Source organism: Haplochromis burtoni, unplaced genomic scaffold (assembly GCF_018398535.1).
Source record: "Haplochromis burtoni strain Fernald_Lab_line unplaced genomic scaffold, NCSU_Asbu1 Contig_46, whole genome shotgun sequence".
Lineage (NCBI taxonomy): Eukaryota > Metazoa > Chordata > Actinopteri > Cichliformes > Cichlidae > Haplochromis > Haplochromis burtoni.
This window is the reverse complement of record NW_024582407.1, coordinates 2,146,759-2,164,848: the sequence shown is the minus strand read 5'-3', so window position 1 is coordinate 2,164,848 and position 18,090 is coordinate 2,146,759. Positions and strand designations below refer to the sequence as shown.

General features: G+C 39.8%; 3 protein-coding genes across 3 annotated transcripts in view; 1 reads left to right on the top strand and 2 right to left on the bottom strand.

Moving 5' to 3' along the window:
* LOC102290610 (equilibrative nucleoside transporter 1) overlaps positions 1 to 1,208 on the bottom strand; it is a 50,420-nt gene extending 49,212 nt beyond the window's left edge. The window contains exon 1 of the mRNA XM_042220312.1: positions 1,060 to 1,208. The gene's annotated coding sequence lies outside the window, so the exon portion shown is untranslated. The remainder of the gene's footprint in view (positions 1 to 1,059) is intronic.
* Positions 1,209 to 3,618: 2,410 nt separating this feature from the next.
* On the bottom strand, positions 3,619 to 9,994 carry LOC102293193 (zinc finger protein 135). Its single transcript, XM_005930512.3, has 2 exons — positions 9,712 to 9,994; positions 3,619 to 8,323 (listed from the first exon to the last, which is right to left on the bottom strand). The coding sequence occupies exons 1-2, from the start codon at positions 9,890 to 9,892 to the stop codon at positions 7,323 to 7,325; spliced, it is 1,182 nt and encodes a 393-aa protein (XP_005930574.1). The 5' UTR covers positions 9,893 to 9,994; the 3' UTR covers positions 3,619 to 7,322.
* A 4,165-nt stretch (positions 9,995 to 14,159) lies between these two features.
* adss2 (adenylosuccinate synthase 2) overlaps positions 14,160 to 18,090 on the top strand; it is a 29,726-nt gene continuing 25,795 nt past the window's right edge. Inside the window, exon 1 of the mRNA XM_005930513.3 lies at positions 14,160 to 14,410. Within this exon, the coding sequence (XP_005930575.1) occupies positions 14,249 to 14,410 (162 nt within the window). The 5' untranslated portion in view covers positions 14,160 to 14,248. The remainder of the gene's footprint in view (positions 14,411 to 18,090) is intronic.

Below are 18,090 nucleotides of genomic sequence, written 5' to 3'. Positions count from 1 at the left end.
TGTTGAATCTTGGCCGCTATGTTCTTATAGGTCAGCTGCATCTTCGAATGCATGGCTAAATTATGGAAACCGGTAATGTTTTTAAACCTCCGAAGGAGGAGGAGCAGGAATAGCTGACACCCGATGATGTTTTAGTGATGTTTATGGTTTTGTATGGTTTGGGGTTTTTAATAATCAGCATATAGGAAATGTAGTTCTCCTTTAATTGGCAAGTCTATAAAATAACTGAACATTAGGAGCGGCATGAGTTCACAAAGCTCTGCGGTCATCTTGCCTTTATCTTTTGTCAAGTTCAAATCCAAATATTTTCAGTTTCAGTGAGATAAGACTGAGAACAAATCAATTCTTCTAATGATCAACTACATTTTTGATGACTGTTTTCGAACTGAGAACATCAGCTCCAGTGAGGATGTAACCTGCTCCTCTTTACATGCACAGCTGTGTTCACTGCAGGAGAAAACCAACAGACCATATTATCACTGAGAGAATAGCAGCTTTCTCAAAGCCACAGGAGCGCTGATATGCAAGCAGCTTTAAAGGTGCAACACACTCCACCAACATTATAGCAAGCACACAGAGGACAGGGAGAGAGAGAGTCTGAAATGGTGTGTGAGCACTGAAAACACCAGCCAAATGTTCACATGATACAGTAGTGTTTTTAGATCAGTGGGGTCTATTCTCGGAGCTCTTTCATGTTATCTCCTGCTGCATAGAGTGTATGTGTGAGTATTTGAAAGGAGGGATCTCCATTCTCACACTGCCACCTGCTGTGGCGCCTCAACTCAAACCGTGCACAAGTCTCAACCTCTGGCCTGCACCAACGCTGAGTCCAAACGAGTCATCTTTCAACTTCCTCTGCAGCTATCACAACAAAAACGCGGGGTTCGTGTGGACTTTTCCACAGCTATTCCGCCTCACATCAAAATTCGAGTACAGCTCTCTGCCCTCAGTCACGCGTCATCTGGCGCACTTTCAGCACCATGCGCAGCATTTGACCTTGTCACCGGTTCTGCTGGAGTTTCACCAGCTCGTCCCAAACAGACAGGAACACAGACTTACCTAATGCAACCAGCCTGCGATAACCTCACATTCGAGCAGCACGGAGCTTTGTGGGGAACAGCGTTGACGCGTTCATTCGTCTGTTTTCTCTTGTCTCATTCAGCCGCGAAATTAGACCCTGTTCGTGCAGCTGGCACACATAGATGGGCTACTGACTGCAGGGTGGGGGTGGCAGGCGAAAGGGATTTCTGTGACTGGTCTAGATTTCGTCAAATAGCGGGCCAGGGTTTTTTACAAATAAGCCACCAGATTATAATCCTTTTAAAACTACAACCAGAGCTTGATACTGGGTCAGAGAGAGAGAGGACACAGTTATCTAAGTATTCGTGCATGCATTTTGGCACCACAGTCTGTCTCACACTGTTGTGGACCAGCAGCCACCTACTCTTAACCATAACAGTCTCATAAGAGTGTTAATTTATGCACTATTAATTGTATGCATCCTCCCAGGTCCCATGTATATCTTCTACATATACTGCAGCTGTCTGTGTTTAAAAGTAAACATGGCTCAAATCGTTGTAAAGACTTGGAAACAAATTAGATACACTATCAGTGAATATTTCGCAGGCATGTTCTGGATGAACATTTCGTGACTTTTTCATCGGGGAGTGCTGATAAGAAAATGCAACCCATATGACATTATTTTCATTAAAAACACGGAGAGGTGTTTATTGTTACAGAGTAGATGTTGCGAATCTGTAAGAAGTGAGAAATGTTTTAAGTAAATATTTTTTCAAAAAATAGCTTAAACCTGATATTTATGAGCGAAGTCCGGCGCAGAGATAAGATTTCCCTTTCGGGATTAACTTGGTGATCGAGAAAGGAGGGTGTAATTTGAGAAATGTTTGCTTGAATTAGTGATGGTATATTCTGAAACTCACCAATAAATTAGAAGGAAATCATATTTATGGTTTGATTTTATTCACACTTAATGTTGGATAAGAAACGTGCGCGCCTTCTGTGGATGCTTTACAGCACAGATGGTTTATTTTGTAACCCCGAATTCCATTTTTTATTCATGTTGCTGGTTTGTTGTAAATAAAGTTACAGATGACAAACGAGGCTTTGCTTGATCCAGCTCTGTGCAGAGAGCTGGGACATGTGAGGAAACAGCTTCTAACCCCAGCTGCAGCATCATCATCAGTTATTCTTTCTTCTTTGGAGCTCCTTTCATCTCAAAGGGTCCAGCATCTGATTTATATATCGCGGGATTAGCAAAAGAAGGTAAAAAAAAAAAAAAAAAAGGGGGGGGGGGGGGGGGGTAAATGTGTCATGTGGCCTGCTTCAAGGTTTTTCCACAAACTGTCTTTGAGTTTATGCCATTTAAAACATCAGCAGCAGGAGCGAGATGAGACCTGCAAAACAAAAACAGAAAGGTCCACCAGTATTCAGATATTTACTCAGTGAACTCACAGAAATATCTGGTGTGCTATTCACGGTGCATTTTCACAAATATGTGAACATGATGCAACTTATTTCTATTTGCCAACACTTATTAGTGTGACTATGCATGCATGTTTTATTTCACACGTTTGCTGTCCTCCTCCACACCAAACCCAACCTAACAGTGGGCGATCGTGTGTGAGGGAGAGCACATACATACATCCACAACTGGATTCCCCTCAAATGTTCGTCCTGTGCGTTTCCTTCATTGGACGGGATGGAGAGTAACTCACTGACCCTGTTATGCAACCCTGGGTTTGTAAAATTCCTGATCATGGCTGAATCCCAGCTCAATTCAAAGTCTTATTACTATACTCAGTGCACAATACTACTTCTCAGATACCCTGCAGACACACACACAAACACACACACTGAGAAAAGCATAACCCTTCTTCTCATGAGCTCAACTGTGAGACACGTCCTGACCCACATAAGGAAAATTCCTCCAATTCCCTTGCGTAAGTTTCACATAATTTAAATCGCAGGAGATTAACCACTTGACTGTTTTTTTCTCTCAACAAGGTATGGGAGGATTATATCAAATAACCTTAGTTAGGATCAAACACTGCTGCTATATAGAGACTATACACTCTTACTTACTGTAGCTCAGACTGTCTATAATGAAGTAGTGGTTGAAGCACATCAAGCCACGTCAGGGAACTGTAAACAAATTATCTGGTGAGGTTTGAGCCATTGAGTCCCCATTTGGGCTGGACATGAACAGACATGTGGGAAATAGTGTCCAAGGATCCAGTGGTGTCTGCTGATGATCCCGTGTCTTTGTGGGTGGTTGCATAACCAGATTAGGGCAGTTAGTTTTAGGCTCTGGGGTCACTGGGGCCTGATTATGCTCTTTAGCTTTTTCAATCTGAATCGCCTGAAGCAGCTTCCCAAACACTGAGATTCCTGAATGTGCTGCTGTTCTGTGTGAAACTTTTAGGCCACATGGAAGAGATTCTCGGGAAAGGCTTAAAAAAAGGCTTAACAAGTTCCTGAACAAGTCATAGATGATGGCGAATGTAGCTTTCCAGCTGCTGTTCTCAAGAGTGAGTGATTAAAATTGAAAAATGAAAGCTCTAGAAAAAATATAAACCATGACAGAAAAAACATTTGAACAGTAAATACCAAGTTTAATAAAGGTTTTTGAAATCAATGCATGAACAGAGTTCATTTAGTTGACTAAGATGTGCTACATGTCATGATTAAGCAGGATTGTGAGGCAAGCTTAAATACAACAATTAAAATGTTCAAAAATCAACTACTGGAGGTGGGAAAATATATTTTCTTACACCGACTGAGACGTTGGATAGATAAATAAAGGTTCTTGCAGTACCACCTAGTGGTAAATTATTTTCTTCTCAGGCTGGACAGAGGTATGCAAAAAGTAAAGTGGGTAAACGCTTCAGGGTAAACTCCAATATTAACCAATCAAAACACACACAAAACACTGCACAGCACACTCTCTGTGTTGTAAACTGGAGGTCATATATATCACTCAGTCTAAAAAATAAAGGACTTTTTCTTTGTACCTGAACTGAATTATTTTGTCAGTTTGCACTATGCATGTGCACATCCTGAATTAATCAGTGATAACTTCTCTTGTAAATGTAAAACTAGTTAGCCTAGAAAAATGAGAGCACATGAGTACTAGCTACACTCATGGCTCACTGGATATTTTTTGCGTTTTGTTGCAGTTTCAGCCAGTCTGGCGCCTTGGTCACTTAAACCAACTTTGTTCCTCAGCTTTAACTTCAACAGGTTGTTTTGATTATATCTTCATGTCTAAATGCATTGAGTTGCTGCCATGTGGCTGATTAGATATTTGTGTTAATGAGCAGCTGAACAGGTGTACCTATTGCACAATGATATAATTCACTCCCAAATTTCCCAACCTGCGCTCAGTGTACAAACATTCACTCGTGTGCAGACTGTTTCGATGGTTTTGGATCTATTCCCTGGGTCCTTGTGTTTATCTTCTGATTTCTGTTTACTTTGTTCTGGACTTTGTTATTTTATTGGACTTATTTCAGCATTAATGCTTGTTTTTTCATCAATCATTCTATCTCTGGTGTCCTGCTTTTGGCTTCTCTTGTCCACATAATTGATGATAATTCCAGCTCTTCTTTTACTTTTTAAAATCTGTTTTTAAAACTGTGTTTTGTCACGTTGACCTCTGTGCATATTTGAATGAATGGTGCTGTAAAAATGACAATGTAGTTTCCCACCATAAGCAAACACACTTCTAGAGAGAAGCAATCATCTTGAAAATAAACACTCTTATTCATTAGACTGTAGTAGTCCATGATAATTCACCACTACAGCACACTGTGGAGGTTATATTTCCAAACTGACATCTGAAGATTGTTCACTTTCAGAGTTACATTCAGATACTCTTGAACTCATCTACAGCATGAAGGCAAAACATGTCTGGATGGAGAAACAACCAGTGAACTTTTACATCCAGAGATTCTCTGCAGGTACACGAGGTCATGTGACCAGAGCCTGCTGGCTGTGCATCACACAGACTCCCCAAGAGCTCTCGCCCAGTGTGAAGTTAGTGACAAACTTGTGATGAATGTAAAACATCTAGCTGGTAAAGAAAAGTGTCCTTTTGAGACCAAAAAAAGAACTGAAAAAGAAACAGAGGAACAGAAACCAAAAAAAGAAAAGCTTTGCTATGTAGATGTTTTTTAAACTTTTAAGCTGATTCTGAATTTCTTCCGTTAGTAGAAAAAAAAACAATTCAGCACTCGTGGTCCATCTTTACATAGAAATATAGCTCAGCGTACGCACTAATCAAGTATAACCAAACCCTCATTATTATTTTTTTTAGTGATGGGAAGCACAGAAAAATATGACTCTGCATGTATGCAAATCTTCATTTCTAGAAAAATAAATCAGTAGTGATGAACGAATGCTTGAAACTGAGCTACTTTCATCTGTAATAAGAACCTACTGCTTTGAATTAGTTGAAATGTGACCAACTGTGGTCTTTGCAGACCACAGAAGAACATTATTTATCATACAGACACAAATCATTTTCATTCCATCATTTCTATCTATTTGTTCCTAATGACGTGACAATGCAGCTTTGTTGTGTGTTATTGCTTTTTAAAAATATAAATGTTTTGGGGTTGCAGGTGAATCGTGTCTGCAGTGGTGAAGAGACAGCTCACTATGAAGCTGTCCATTTATAGGCTCAGATATGTTCTGACCTTCAGCTTTGGCGATGAGCTCTGGGTTGTGACTGAAAAATTAAATAGTTGATGTATGCAGACATGAGCTCATTGTCAAGAATGTCTAGGCTCTCCCTTACAGATAGAGATGTCTTCACATTGTTTGGGTATCCAACCAGAAGGCCTCCTGGACAGCCCTTAAATATGGGCAAGTTCTAGGAGGACTGAACCTGATAGGTTATCACACAAACATGTCATATATGTTTACTGGAGTTTGCATGTTCTCCTAGTGTTTGTGCTGGGATAGGCTCCCGCCTCCCCACGACCCTGAATTGGATAAGTGGAAGAGAACGGACGAATGGATATTATTTGGCTATTATAATTGCTCTTAACAGTAAATTATTCTTGGTGTACCCAAAGATCACAGGAAGTACATATGTGAAAAAATGTCAGTGGGATGATTAGTAGGGAAATTACTTTTAATAATAAAGGTTATAATTAATGAATCACAGAGCAGAAGAGATTTGGTTGATGAAGAGGTCGGCACACGGCTCTGAAAGTGTGACAGTGTTTTAAGTTTGCATGACCAGGCGAGCTGCAGCTGTACCAGAGAGCACATCTGCTGAACATCTGCTTACTTGAAAAATAAGAGTGGAAAAGGGCACTGTGTCCCACTTTGCTCTTTCTGAGTAAAATAAACTGATGACTTAACACCAATCAGATTCTGTTGTATAAAAGCAATCATTACAAGCTGGACGTTATCGGCAATGTTATTGCTCAAAGTGGGGATCAGAGGTCATGTCAACAGTAAAGAGAAACATAGTGTGAAGCTCAGAGCCTGCGCTCATCAAACTGTTAAAATACTTTTCCTTCACTTTACTTTTTAGCTGTTTACACTGCTTAAATTTAAAAGAGGTTTGCAGCTTTCTTTAGCACTTTTCATGCATCTTATAACGATGTTATAAACAAACGCTTTTATTTAAAACCCAAGTTAAGAATTCATTTTCTGCTCCACTTTGGTTTTCTATAACACATCTTTCAGTGACATGTGACTTTTATTAAAGAAAATGAATCAGATACATCAGAACATACAGACGATTAATCACAGTGTCACCTGATAGCAGCTATTAAAGAGAAACTACAAAACAACAAAGTGTTAACTTCCAGAGGAAAACCTTCCTTAAAAATGTATTTTAGGGGAAGTCATCGGACATTTTAAAGTGCTTTATTTAGTTTTGAGATTTAACTGGTGATTCTATACATGCAGAATTAAATTTCAAGTTAATTTAGTTCATGCTTCAATTGATTTCTCAAAATAATAACCTGCTGCTGAGTGCAGAGACTTGTTTTTACAAGGGTGCTGCTCAGAGGACCTAAAAACATGTTTTTCAGGCAGTGGATGAACTGGAGGGCTGCACCGAGGCCTAGAATAGGATAAATAAGGATTATTTTGAACTGTGAATCATGCAATGCCCAAGAACAAAAACATGGAGCTAAAAATAACTGAATTAGACCCACTTTAAATGTTACTGACATTTTGCTTTAAGCATCTTTATAATGGGTCTTCTTGCTCTTTACAGCAAAGTTTGGCGTCTCTGTTGAACATTTTTCATTATTAAATATGAGCCCAGGGGGATGAATGAGTCAATATTTCTGAGTGTGAGTCCCCAGGTGATATTTCAAGTGTGCACTCTGTAGAAACCCTCTGCCACAGATACCACAGCGGTGAGGCCTCTCGCCTGTGTGGCTTCTCATGTGCTTCCTCAGGTGTCCGCTGTGGGTGAAACTTTTGCAACAAAAGGAGCAGCAGAAAGGCTTCTCGCCTGTGTGAATCCTCATATGTATCTTTAAATCCCCTTTGCGGCTGCACTCTTTCCCACACACGTGGCAACGATGCAGTTTCACCCCGGCGTGGCTCGCCATGTGCTCGGTCAGTGCGGTCGTGCTGTTGCACTGCTTACCGCACATGTGGCAACATTTTGAGCCCTTGTGCGATTTGAGGTGCATGTTAAGGCTTTCGGTGGATTCAAACATCTTTCCACACACGGCACAGATGGCACCTGCGTCTGCTGAATGCACGTGGAAAGCATGATTTATCAGGTGATGGCTGGAGGAAAACGATTTATTGCACAAATGGCAATGATAGTCAGGTGCAGCAGAGTTAAAATGAGGTAACTCAGTGGATTCTCTGAAAGTGCTAAAGGGCGCCTGGGTTTGTTCTGATGAAAAACTAGCAGCAGGTCTTTCGCTTTCCCTTCCGTCCTGGACGCTTTCACTTTGGGCTAGAGTTTGTGAAGAAGATGTCAATGTGAGAGGCAAAATGAACTGCACAGTTCTGGTTTCCTGCTCCTCCAGAAACTCCTCATCACGTTCACAGTTTTGCACTTCAGGCTGCAGAGACGGTTTCGTGTCCTCTAGCTCATTTTCCTCCCAAACAGCAGAGTGAGGTGGATATGAGGCATCAGCATCATGAAACTCTTCGGCCTGTTTTTCATCTTGCTCCTGACCAGCCCAGAGTTCGCTGTCTTCCTCTTTAATATGTTGAGGCTCTGCATTGCCCTCATGGACGCTGATGCTCGGTGTGCGCTCACATGGCTCCTGCTCAGGCGGTGACTCCTCTTTACAAACAGACAACTGAAGAACACCTGAAAAAGAAAATGTAATCTTTCTTTTACTACTTTATTACTATAAACAAGGATTAACAATCATGTTTGTTACTCTCAAAAGGTCCTTTAAAAGCTTTCAGATGATCAAATACAAATGAATTAAAACCTTATCATTTACTGATAAAAAGCAGATATCAGCAGTTTGCTGGTCTGGAGCATTCAGGTGTGTGTTAACACAATACTACAATCTTCCCAGGAGTGGACGTTCACCCCAACTCACCCCCTGAAGCTGAAAGAAACCCAAGAGCTACATCTCAGGCTCTATAGGAGAAAGCCTCAGCAGAGTTTAGAGCAAACCCCACGACTTCTGACACAATGTCATGCCGACTGTTGGTGGTGGAGGGGTAATGATTTAAAGCTTGTTTTGCAGCCACAGGTCCTGGGCACCTTGCAAACGAACACTTCTTTGTCCTAAAGTATCCTAGAGACAAATGTGTGGCCATCGGTTTGACAGCTGAAGCTTGGCTGAAAATGGGTCATGTAACAGAACGCATTGCCAAGCACAGCAGCAAATCTCCACCAGAAGGGCTGAAAAAGAAAAGATTCAAGATGTTGCAGTGGCACAATCAAAGTCCAGACTTCATCTGACTGAAATGCTGTGGTGGAACCTTAAGAGAGCTGTGTGTAAACAAATGCCCAGAAACCTCAATGAACTGAAGCAATGTTGGACAGTGGGACAAAATTTCTCTACAATGATGAGAGAGATGTATAGTTGTACAGAAAGCAAGTATTTCAAGTCACTGCAGCTAAAAATGGTTCCATAACCTACTGAATGATGTGGGTGCAGTGAATCAACTTTTTCACATGAGAGTATGAGGTCTTGAATAATCAGGCCCCAACACAGTGACCACAACAACACCTCATAGTACCTTATTATTCAAACAGTGCACGTTATTCTCAGACTGCAGGCTTACTTGCACTTCCTAGAGTTTTTAAAAGTAGAATGGGAGGCTGGGCCTTCAACTATCAGGACCATCTGCTGTGGACCCAGCTCCCACTTTGGCTTCAGGAGACCGATACCCTCTCTACTTTTAAGATCACAATAGAAACTTGACATTTTGATAAAGTTCATAGTTAGTGCTGGATCAGGTGGCCCCAAACCATACCTTAGTTACTACTAAGTAAATATTTAATGCTTAGGTATTATTTTTTCACATTTCAAAATTCCTCATTCAGGAAAATCAGAAATAATATGAGTTTTAGACTGTCTTCCAGTCAGTTGCTGGAGCAAAGTGTTAAGTAAAATTAAACACACTTCACAAATTACGTTGCAGAAAATAAACTTCCTCTGCAAGGTTACATTTTAGGTTAATAATTCCAGTCTAGTCGGACACCCACAGATAAGTAAAAAATAAGACCCCACAGACCTCTTTTCTGGTTTGTCATGAACTCCAGCAGCAGACCTCTGAGTCGCTCGATCTCCTGCTGGGAGCTGCTCGCTTCTTCCTCGTATTTTGCTATCGTCCTCTCAAACACCTGAAATATTTCCTCCGCGGCGGCTGTCAGGCGCTCGGTCACGAAGGCCCTGAGAAGAAGCGGTGAAGACATTTTAGAATACGTGTTACTCTAGAAGCACGGGAAGAGGTTTAAAAGACAGCGGGGGTTGCGCTAGCTAGAAGCTACGGAAGCAGAAGTAAACAAAGTACCGAGAGGAAGAGCGCTGACAGCACCCACAAATCAGACAGGTGCTGCCCTCTGGTGGACACCAGCGAAACTACTCGGAAACCTTTAACTGGGCATGTTCTATGCAAGGTGATTAGACTTGATGATTTTATAAAAATTATAGTTAACTCAATTAACTACCCTCTGCACCATAAAATAAATATTTAGCTTTCAGTTGCAGGAAGTCTTTATTCTCCTGTTGCTGCTTAACTGCTCACCTCAGCATCCTGTGCTTGGCCTGTCTCCTCCAGCACATTTTAGTGCATCATTTGTATTTGTATTCTGCTATTTTATGTTATTATTATTATTATTATTATTATTATTATTATTATTATTATTATTATTATTATTATTATTATTATTATTATTTTGTTGTTTTATTTTACTTCACAAATGTGTTTGATTTGTTGTGTATTTTTTACTTTTAAGCTCCTTTATTTACTTTATTTATTATAAACATAGCTCTTTCATAGTGAGTATTTGTTTTTTTCTTTTTAAGCTATTTTGATTGACTATATTGTATTTAACTGTGGAACTTAATTGGCACTAACACAGACATCTCACATTTTTTAATAAATGAAGTATATCTTTATAAAACTAAAAGAATCAAATAAAAATGTAAGCACTGCCTTTAATATTATTTTTTGTTATTTTCACATTGAACACAAACCCTCATTCTCATTTACTCAGAAATTGTTGAAAACTCCTGCTAAAACCGGGCAAAGACCCTGTATACCCCTTAAGCTATCGTCCAATATCCCTTATAAATGTAAACCTTAAAATAATCTGCAAAGCGCTTTTAAAGAGATTAGAGAAGATAACCCCCCTCTTAATTCATCCTGACCAAACTGGTTTCATAAAGGCACTCATCTCATGAGTAGGCACTCATCAACAAATACACGTAGATTACTTAATTTGATTGACTACTCATGCAGTAAAAACATCGAAACTACAATATTATCTCTAGATGCAGGAAAGGCGTTTGACAGAGTTAACTGGAAATTTTTATTTGCAACTTTACAAAAATTTGGTAATCAGTCTTTATGCGGTTATGTGTTACTTTTTCTGGGGTGATTGCATTGATAAATTCTTTTGCAAGAGTATCAGATTATTCAATTAACTGGTCAAAATCTTCAGTCCTACCGATTAATTGCTCCTTCCTAAATTCCTCTTCTACACCACTGCAATCGGGAAATATAAAATATTTAGGTATTAATGTTTCTCCCAAGCTTGCAGATTTAACTAAATTAAACCATATCCCACTTTTAAAGTAAGTTGCTGGATGGAAATGTCTACCCATATCACTCAGGGGAAGGGTTGCCGCTATAAAAATGATGGTCTTACCAAAAATATATTATTTATTCTCAGTGATCCCAACTAAACCACCACAAGATTGGTTCAGATCTCTAGATTTGTATATGTCTAAATTCCTTTGGGAAGATAAACCACCACATATAAGCTTAAAAACACTACAAAAGACCAACAATAAAGGAGGATTCGATCTACCTAACTTTCAGGCTTCAATTTATCTCAGGATGGCTAAAACATACCTTCTTAGACGACCTTGGCTAGATGTAGAACAAGCACTTATAATAATCTAGAGATTTCAAACCTACCATTTATCAGCTCAAACATCCAACGACATGAATGCTTTAAAAGCATCAACATCAGCTCTTCTCTGACAGCATGGTGGGAGTTTCTAAAATTGATGGAGTCTTCATTAATCCCATGCAAACGTACACCTATCTGGAACAACCCTGACATATTACAAAACAATAATATGATAAACTTGTCAGATTGGAGTGGTAAAGAACTCAAATACTTAGAACATGTATCAGAAGGAACAGAATTTATTCCATTTGACAGACTAGTTACACAATATGGGATCAACAAGAAAAGATTTTTAGAATATCAACAAATTAAATCCATAGTAAAAAAGAAATTTAAACCCGGTCAAGTTGAACTACAAACACCATCAAGTGTGGTACAATTTCTTACTCATAAAACCCCCAAATTACTTTCCAAAATATACAGATTGCTTTCTGTAACACTTTGTATTCAATTAATTCAATACAAAATATTACATAGAGTACACTATACAGGTCATCAGATGATTTCTGGGGATGCTCCGTCTCCAGGCTGGGGCTCTGGCTGGGCCTTGGGGGCTTGGGTCCTGGTTGGTGTGTCGCCGAGGTTGTGTGCGGGTGGGTGCATGGGGGCTCAGCCCTGGTGCGGGGTGCCTCTGGTGCATCAAAGTTGAAAAGCATGAAGCAATAAAATGAAAATGTATAAAATCAAATATTTAGTTAGGGAAATATGCTAAAATATAAATCAAATGCATGTAAGTCAAGTAAATTTCATGTCCCCAGATTCTATTAATTTAGATTTATTGTATCACTTCTTTGTATTTTTGACTACCACATCATCCTATTTGTTGCTGGTATTTGTCAGCAGGTAGGAACTTGAAAGATTTATGCCAGCCTGACTAGAGGACTCATCCAGTGAGTCTCGATTAATAAATTAATAAATCCATATTGTTGTTTCATTTCATAAACCAAGGTCAGAGTGAAAAACCTTTGTAGCATTAATTTATAACTGACTCCACAGAGTCTGAATCGTGACCTGGGCCCACTGCTCCCACACTGTGCTCTCCTGTCTACCCACTTGACCATCTGTCCCACGCTGAGCTCAAAGGAAACAAAAGGGACATGATGTAAGCTGTACCTGGCACCGCTGATGTCCATCTGCAGCAGGTAAACAGTTAGACTTTGTATGTAACACTTGTCTAAAAATACTAGGCAAATTGCAGACATACTTTTATATTGTTTTATTTTAGGTTTCTTTTCACTGCTGAGCCTTTGTCAAGGAAACAGTTTCAACCAATCCAGTAATGCTCCAGGGATATTGGCTTATGATCACCAGCAGAGGGAGCTGAATAATAAGAAATATATCTCATATGCAGCACAGCAAGACTGCGCATAAGTATGTTTTAACTTGGTTTTAATGAAAAGCTTGCTCCTGTTTCTGTTTATTTCACTCCTTGACTGTAGTCTGCAGAATATTTGCTTACAGTCAGATTCTGAAAACTTTAAAGGCTCAATACTGCACATGCTTTTATTTGACTTATTCCACTGTGGTTTGAAGCTGCAGCTGCAGAGGTCCTTGTGGGTTTTCAATCCAAACTTCTGTATCTTAATTGCGATTTCAGACTCATGATTGCGATTTCAGACTCACGCAGCCTTCATGTCTAATATGTAAGTTCATGTATTCGATCACAGATTAAAGACGAGAGATTATCAGCTCAATGACTTGCACTCTCTGGTGAAATGTGATCTGTCATGATTTATTTTATGGCCACTGTGGCATAATGTGGAATAACCTGCAAATAAAGCTGTTATGTTATTACAATTAAACACCAACAATGATAATAATAAGTTTAATAAAGTGCTTCCCATTAAACTCATAATTATTTAGACACGTACTTTATGCACCCAGCGCAAGTATTTCTCCAGCTTTTATTGAGAAAATGAAATTAGTCTTTACCAAAATAGTAATAAGTGTGTTATTAACTGTTAAACTTCCTCATATATTAGCCTCCAGGCAATCAAAACATGCATATATTTATTAAGAGGAAAAATTTAATCTTTTCTAAATCTAAGAATCTACTGGAATTTTTGAAATTACTTAAAGAACATATTTTTTCTTTATTTTTCCTTTCTTTCTTTCTTTCTTTCTTTCTTTCTTTCTTTCTTTCTTTCTTTCTTTCTTTCTTTCTTTCTTTCTTTCAAGCAAACAAACAAATATAGGAATATTAACATTGTGCAAGCTCAGAAAGTTTGCTATAGGAAAGAATAATAAAGTACTAAATTTAACCATCTCCTAGTATAATAGTACCAATAAGTAATTTCAATTGTTTGTTTGTTCTTTTTAAATCAAATTGTGATAGTAATGAGTAGTACTTAGGTAGAACAAACATAAAAACAAGTAAATAATTAAAATACGATAAAACGGGGAATATTATTATCTCAGAAGAATGTTGTGCTTTTCTTTGTCTAGAAACAGAAGCTGCACAAAAAGAAACGTTTTGCTCATTGACAAAACTGAATTTTATTGTGAAAGGACTGGGAAGAAGAATTTTTCGCACATGCGTAGAATAAGCCAGGTTTCCGGTTCGGCTCAGTTGCTGGTAGTTCCTCCAGTCTAGGTCGGTGAGGAGTGGAGACAGCCAGGGACCGAGCTGAAATGTCGGACAGCGGGAGTCAGGAAGCCCCGAAGACACGGATACCCAGGCCGACGGTTGGCAACAAAGTGACCGTGGTACTCGGCGCTCAGTGGGGCGATGAGGGGAAGGGGAAAGTTGTGGATCTGCTGGCACAGGACGCGGACATGGTGTGCAGATGCCAGGTACGTTAGGTGAGCTCTGTCGTCAGGAGAGAGTCAGCAGGTAACTGCTGCTCGTTAGCTGAAACACCCGCCTCTCTGATGTTCTGCCGCATTCTTTATGAAAACCTACTGTCAGCTTCCGACTTCCAGCCACTCAGTGGGAGCTGTCACGCCACGGAAATATTGCGCGAATCATGCAAATACAAATCTGCACGAACTCGACAGCAATACATTCAGCTCCTTTTATACAGCACCTCTGTGTATACTGGCTTCACCCGTACTGTCCCGAACTACAAATACCCAACATAACAGGTGCGATTTCACCAATTTCACACCTCGTGAAAGTGGTTAGCACCGGAAAAAGCGGGTCTTCCTCCCCCTTTTTTCTGTCATCCTCACAAGACCGTGTGAATTGAATCCAACAAGCCAGCGACTATTTCCTGGCTGACGAACATCCCAGGCAGGCTGGCTCTCTGTGTTTTTGCTAAAGTCACCTTGAATTCCTGCTAGCTGCCTAGCTCCCCAAACACCTGTAAAGCTGTGGTGACTTCATGTGCACACGTAAAACAGATACCTAGAGCTGGTTATTTGAAGAGAGAAGGCGCAAAACAGCGGCTATCCTCGGTTTGTGTTTATTCTAGCCGAGCTCTTCATTAATGCTTGTGTCTTGGCGGTATTGGCACAATTAAAGTTATCTTAAGGCATTTTCTTCTTCTTTCTTTTCTTCTTTTAAACCTTAATTGCTGTTGGCCTCAAAATTGACCCGTGTTGACATTTGACAGCGTTTCAAACGTCACCCAAAATACACAAAAATGTAAACTTTAAAAATGTGCAGGTACTACAAACTCTAACACACTGATGCTGTTGGAGTCAAACTAGAGAATCTTGAAACTCTGAAGTTGTACACGCCATGTCTCTGTGTATGTTTTTATGGGACAGTGGTGACATGCGATCTATCTGTGCACCTGCTGGTCTCTAAAGTGTCATGGGGGGAATTGCTAAACAGTGCAATAGTAAAACAGCACAGGAGTGATCGTGTATGGGGGCACAAAAGGAATAGATGTCATACAGAGGTCAAAGGTTTCCTTGAGAGAGGGTACCTCAGTGCCACGGTGGAAAAGTGGGTAATGGTGTTGCTTCACATAAAGAAGGTTCCTGGTACCAAGCCTGTCTGCGTGCAGTTTGCCTATATGAGTACTCCTTTTCCTTGTACAATCCTACGACACACATTGGTGAATTGATCATATGTGAGTTGCAAAAAGTGCTTGAAGTTTACAGTACTGTATGAATATGTGGTTACAGTGTAACTTGCAATTAAAGGCACTTTGAGTGGTCAGTAAGGTCATTTTTCCTCCAAAAACAAGTGTTGTAAAACCTAAAGAATGCCCTCTTCCTGCTTTCTGAAGCATTAATTAAGGATTACTAATTGATTACTAATAATCAGCATTTGTTGTAGACACTTACTTTACCTCATAATAAGTGACGCACTTCAATTCTTTTTATCTGAGGACTTAACATATACTCCACAATGCTTTTGTATGTTTTATACAAAAGCATTTTAGAGCCATGTTTATACAAATTCAAAAGTAGATGGAGAGACTGGCATAAGGACTGTTTTCAATACTTGGATAAAAATCCTTTGCGGTCAATGACTGCCTGAAGTGTAGAAACCATGGACGTCACCAAATGCTGCGTGTCCTCCCCTGAGATGCTCTGCCAGACCTTAACTGCAGCCAGCTTCAGCTGCTGCTTGTTTGTTTGCTCTCTTGGGTTGAGATCAAGTGACTGACTATGCCATTGAAGAATATCCCCTTTCTTTGCCTTGTACGGTTTCTTTTAAAGCATGCTTTATTTACATTGTTCATTTGCTCTGTGAAGCGTTGCCTGGTCAGTTTTGCAACATGGAGATTTGGGTGAATCTCCATGTTATAAGGAATATTGACGTGACACTTATGGTCCTCTGTAAGCATTACCACGATGGTCACAGAGTGGCACAGCTTGCTTTTAGAGAGATTTTAGTGTTTTAGCTTTTTTAAAATCTGTTAACTGCATAGACAATGGCTAGAGCCACTCATTGGTTCTTTTGACCATCTTTTGAAGCCAGACATGACAATTGAGGCCTGACTGTGACACAGAGGACACTGCACACTCATTGGCTAACAACTTGTAGTTGACAAAATCATGAGCCAGTGAGCATACCCTAAGTAGTCCTCCAGACTCTAATAATGACCACAATCTACAAAATGAATTTCACCTTTTTAATTTAGCAAGACTAAAGACCGAACCCATAATCTCACATAGAATAAAATTAAGCTTGCTAGTGAAATGGCGACAGTACAAAGACTGCAAGGACTTTTGATTTGCATCCACTATGGCTTCCTCATGCAAAATGAGTGGATTCAACTTTAAAATACCCGGATATGTTATCCCTGGGCTTTTAATATGCCTCTCCTCTTTTTGTCCAGCCTGTTTCTGCCCTTGATCTGCTTAAATAAAAAGGTTTAAAATCCTCAGTTAAAAAGAAATTCTTAAAACCCTGCTGTTATTGTGGAAAGCAACAGAAAGAAGACTGCTGACGTCTGGCAAGGCTGCATCAGACTGCTTATATTAGGGCTGTGATGTATGTTGTTACGCATCATACAGTGTCTGGATTTGAAATGCAGCAACCTTATGTTTTGGACTGGTTTAGGTATTGCCTTAGCAACAAAACATGCAAACTAGTCAGCTGAGTGTGTTGTGTTTGCAGAACAATGCGCAGTACTTCCTATTTTGGAAGAAAAGGCATCAAAGCTTTGCAGATCGCAAACAGGCAGTTTGTCAGCCTGAATCTGTGCATGTAATGCAGTGAGGAGTGGGGAAGCAAACTAATCACAGTATGTTTTACAAGCCTGCCAGGCTTATGCACCAGGTTTATTATTTTCTTTTCTAGGCAAAAGCTTCAACGGTTAAGTCTGTCTCTGTTAACCATTTTTGTATGCATTTAAACAAAAAGCAGGTGAAATTAAATACTTTATCGCTCTGTCACAATGAGGTAAAATGTGATTTTGGTACTTCCTCTTCATGCTGTAAGAGGGGAAACGAATAAAAACCCCAGTGCCTCCCTCCTCTTTCCAGTAATCCGGCTGTGCCTACGCACAATTAATAAGAGCGTCAGGATAGTCCACATCAATTCACTGCAATGTTAATTTATCCTCCGTATACCCACTTCTTGGTTGCAGCAACTGCGATGACAGATTTTCCAACATGTCCCTGTAGTAATTGCACAGATTGGCTCAGAAACACACTGGTTTAAATTCTTCTTGGCAAGGTGTGAAAATCTGATTCAGAGGTTTGAAACTTGCTTGAGAGAAGTGCTTTAAAAAGAGAAAAGCATCACACCGTTTCACCTTAAAGATCTGATGACTAACATATGGTGAATGCATTTATGATGTGTTGTTCTGGCCTCCAGCACTGTAACTTTTTTGAAAATTAGACTCAAGATAGTCCTTTCAGCTCACCTAGCTCATGGGTGTCAAACATAAGAACCGGGGGCCAGGATCGGCCCGTTAAAGACCCCGATCTGGCCGGTTGGATGGTTATGGAAAATGTGAAGGAGGGCATAGCAAAGCAGTATTTCTTTACCATGTAGACAGAGTGAGGCAAAATGTTGAAATATCTCTTCTTTGTCTTATATTAAGATAAGATAAGATAAGATAAGATAA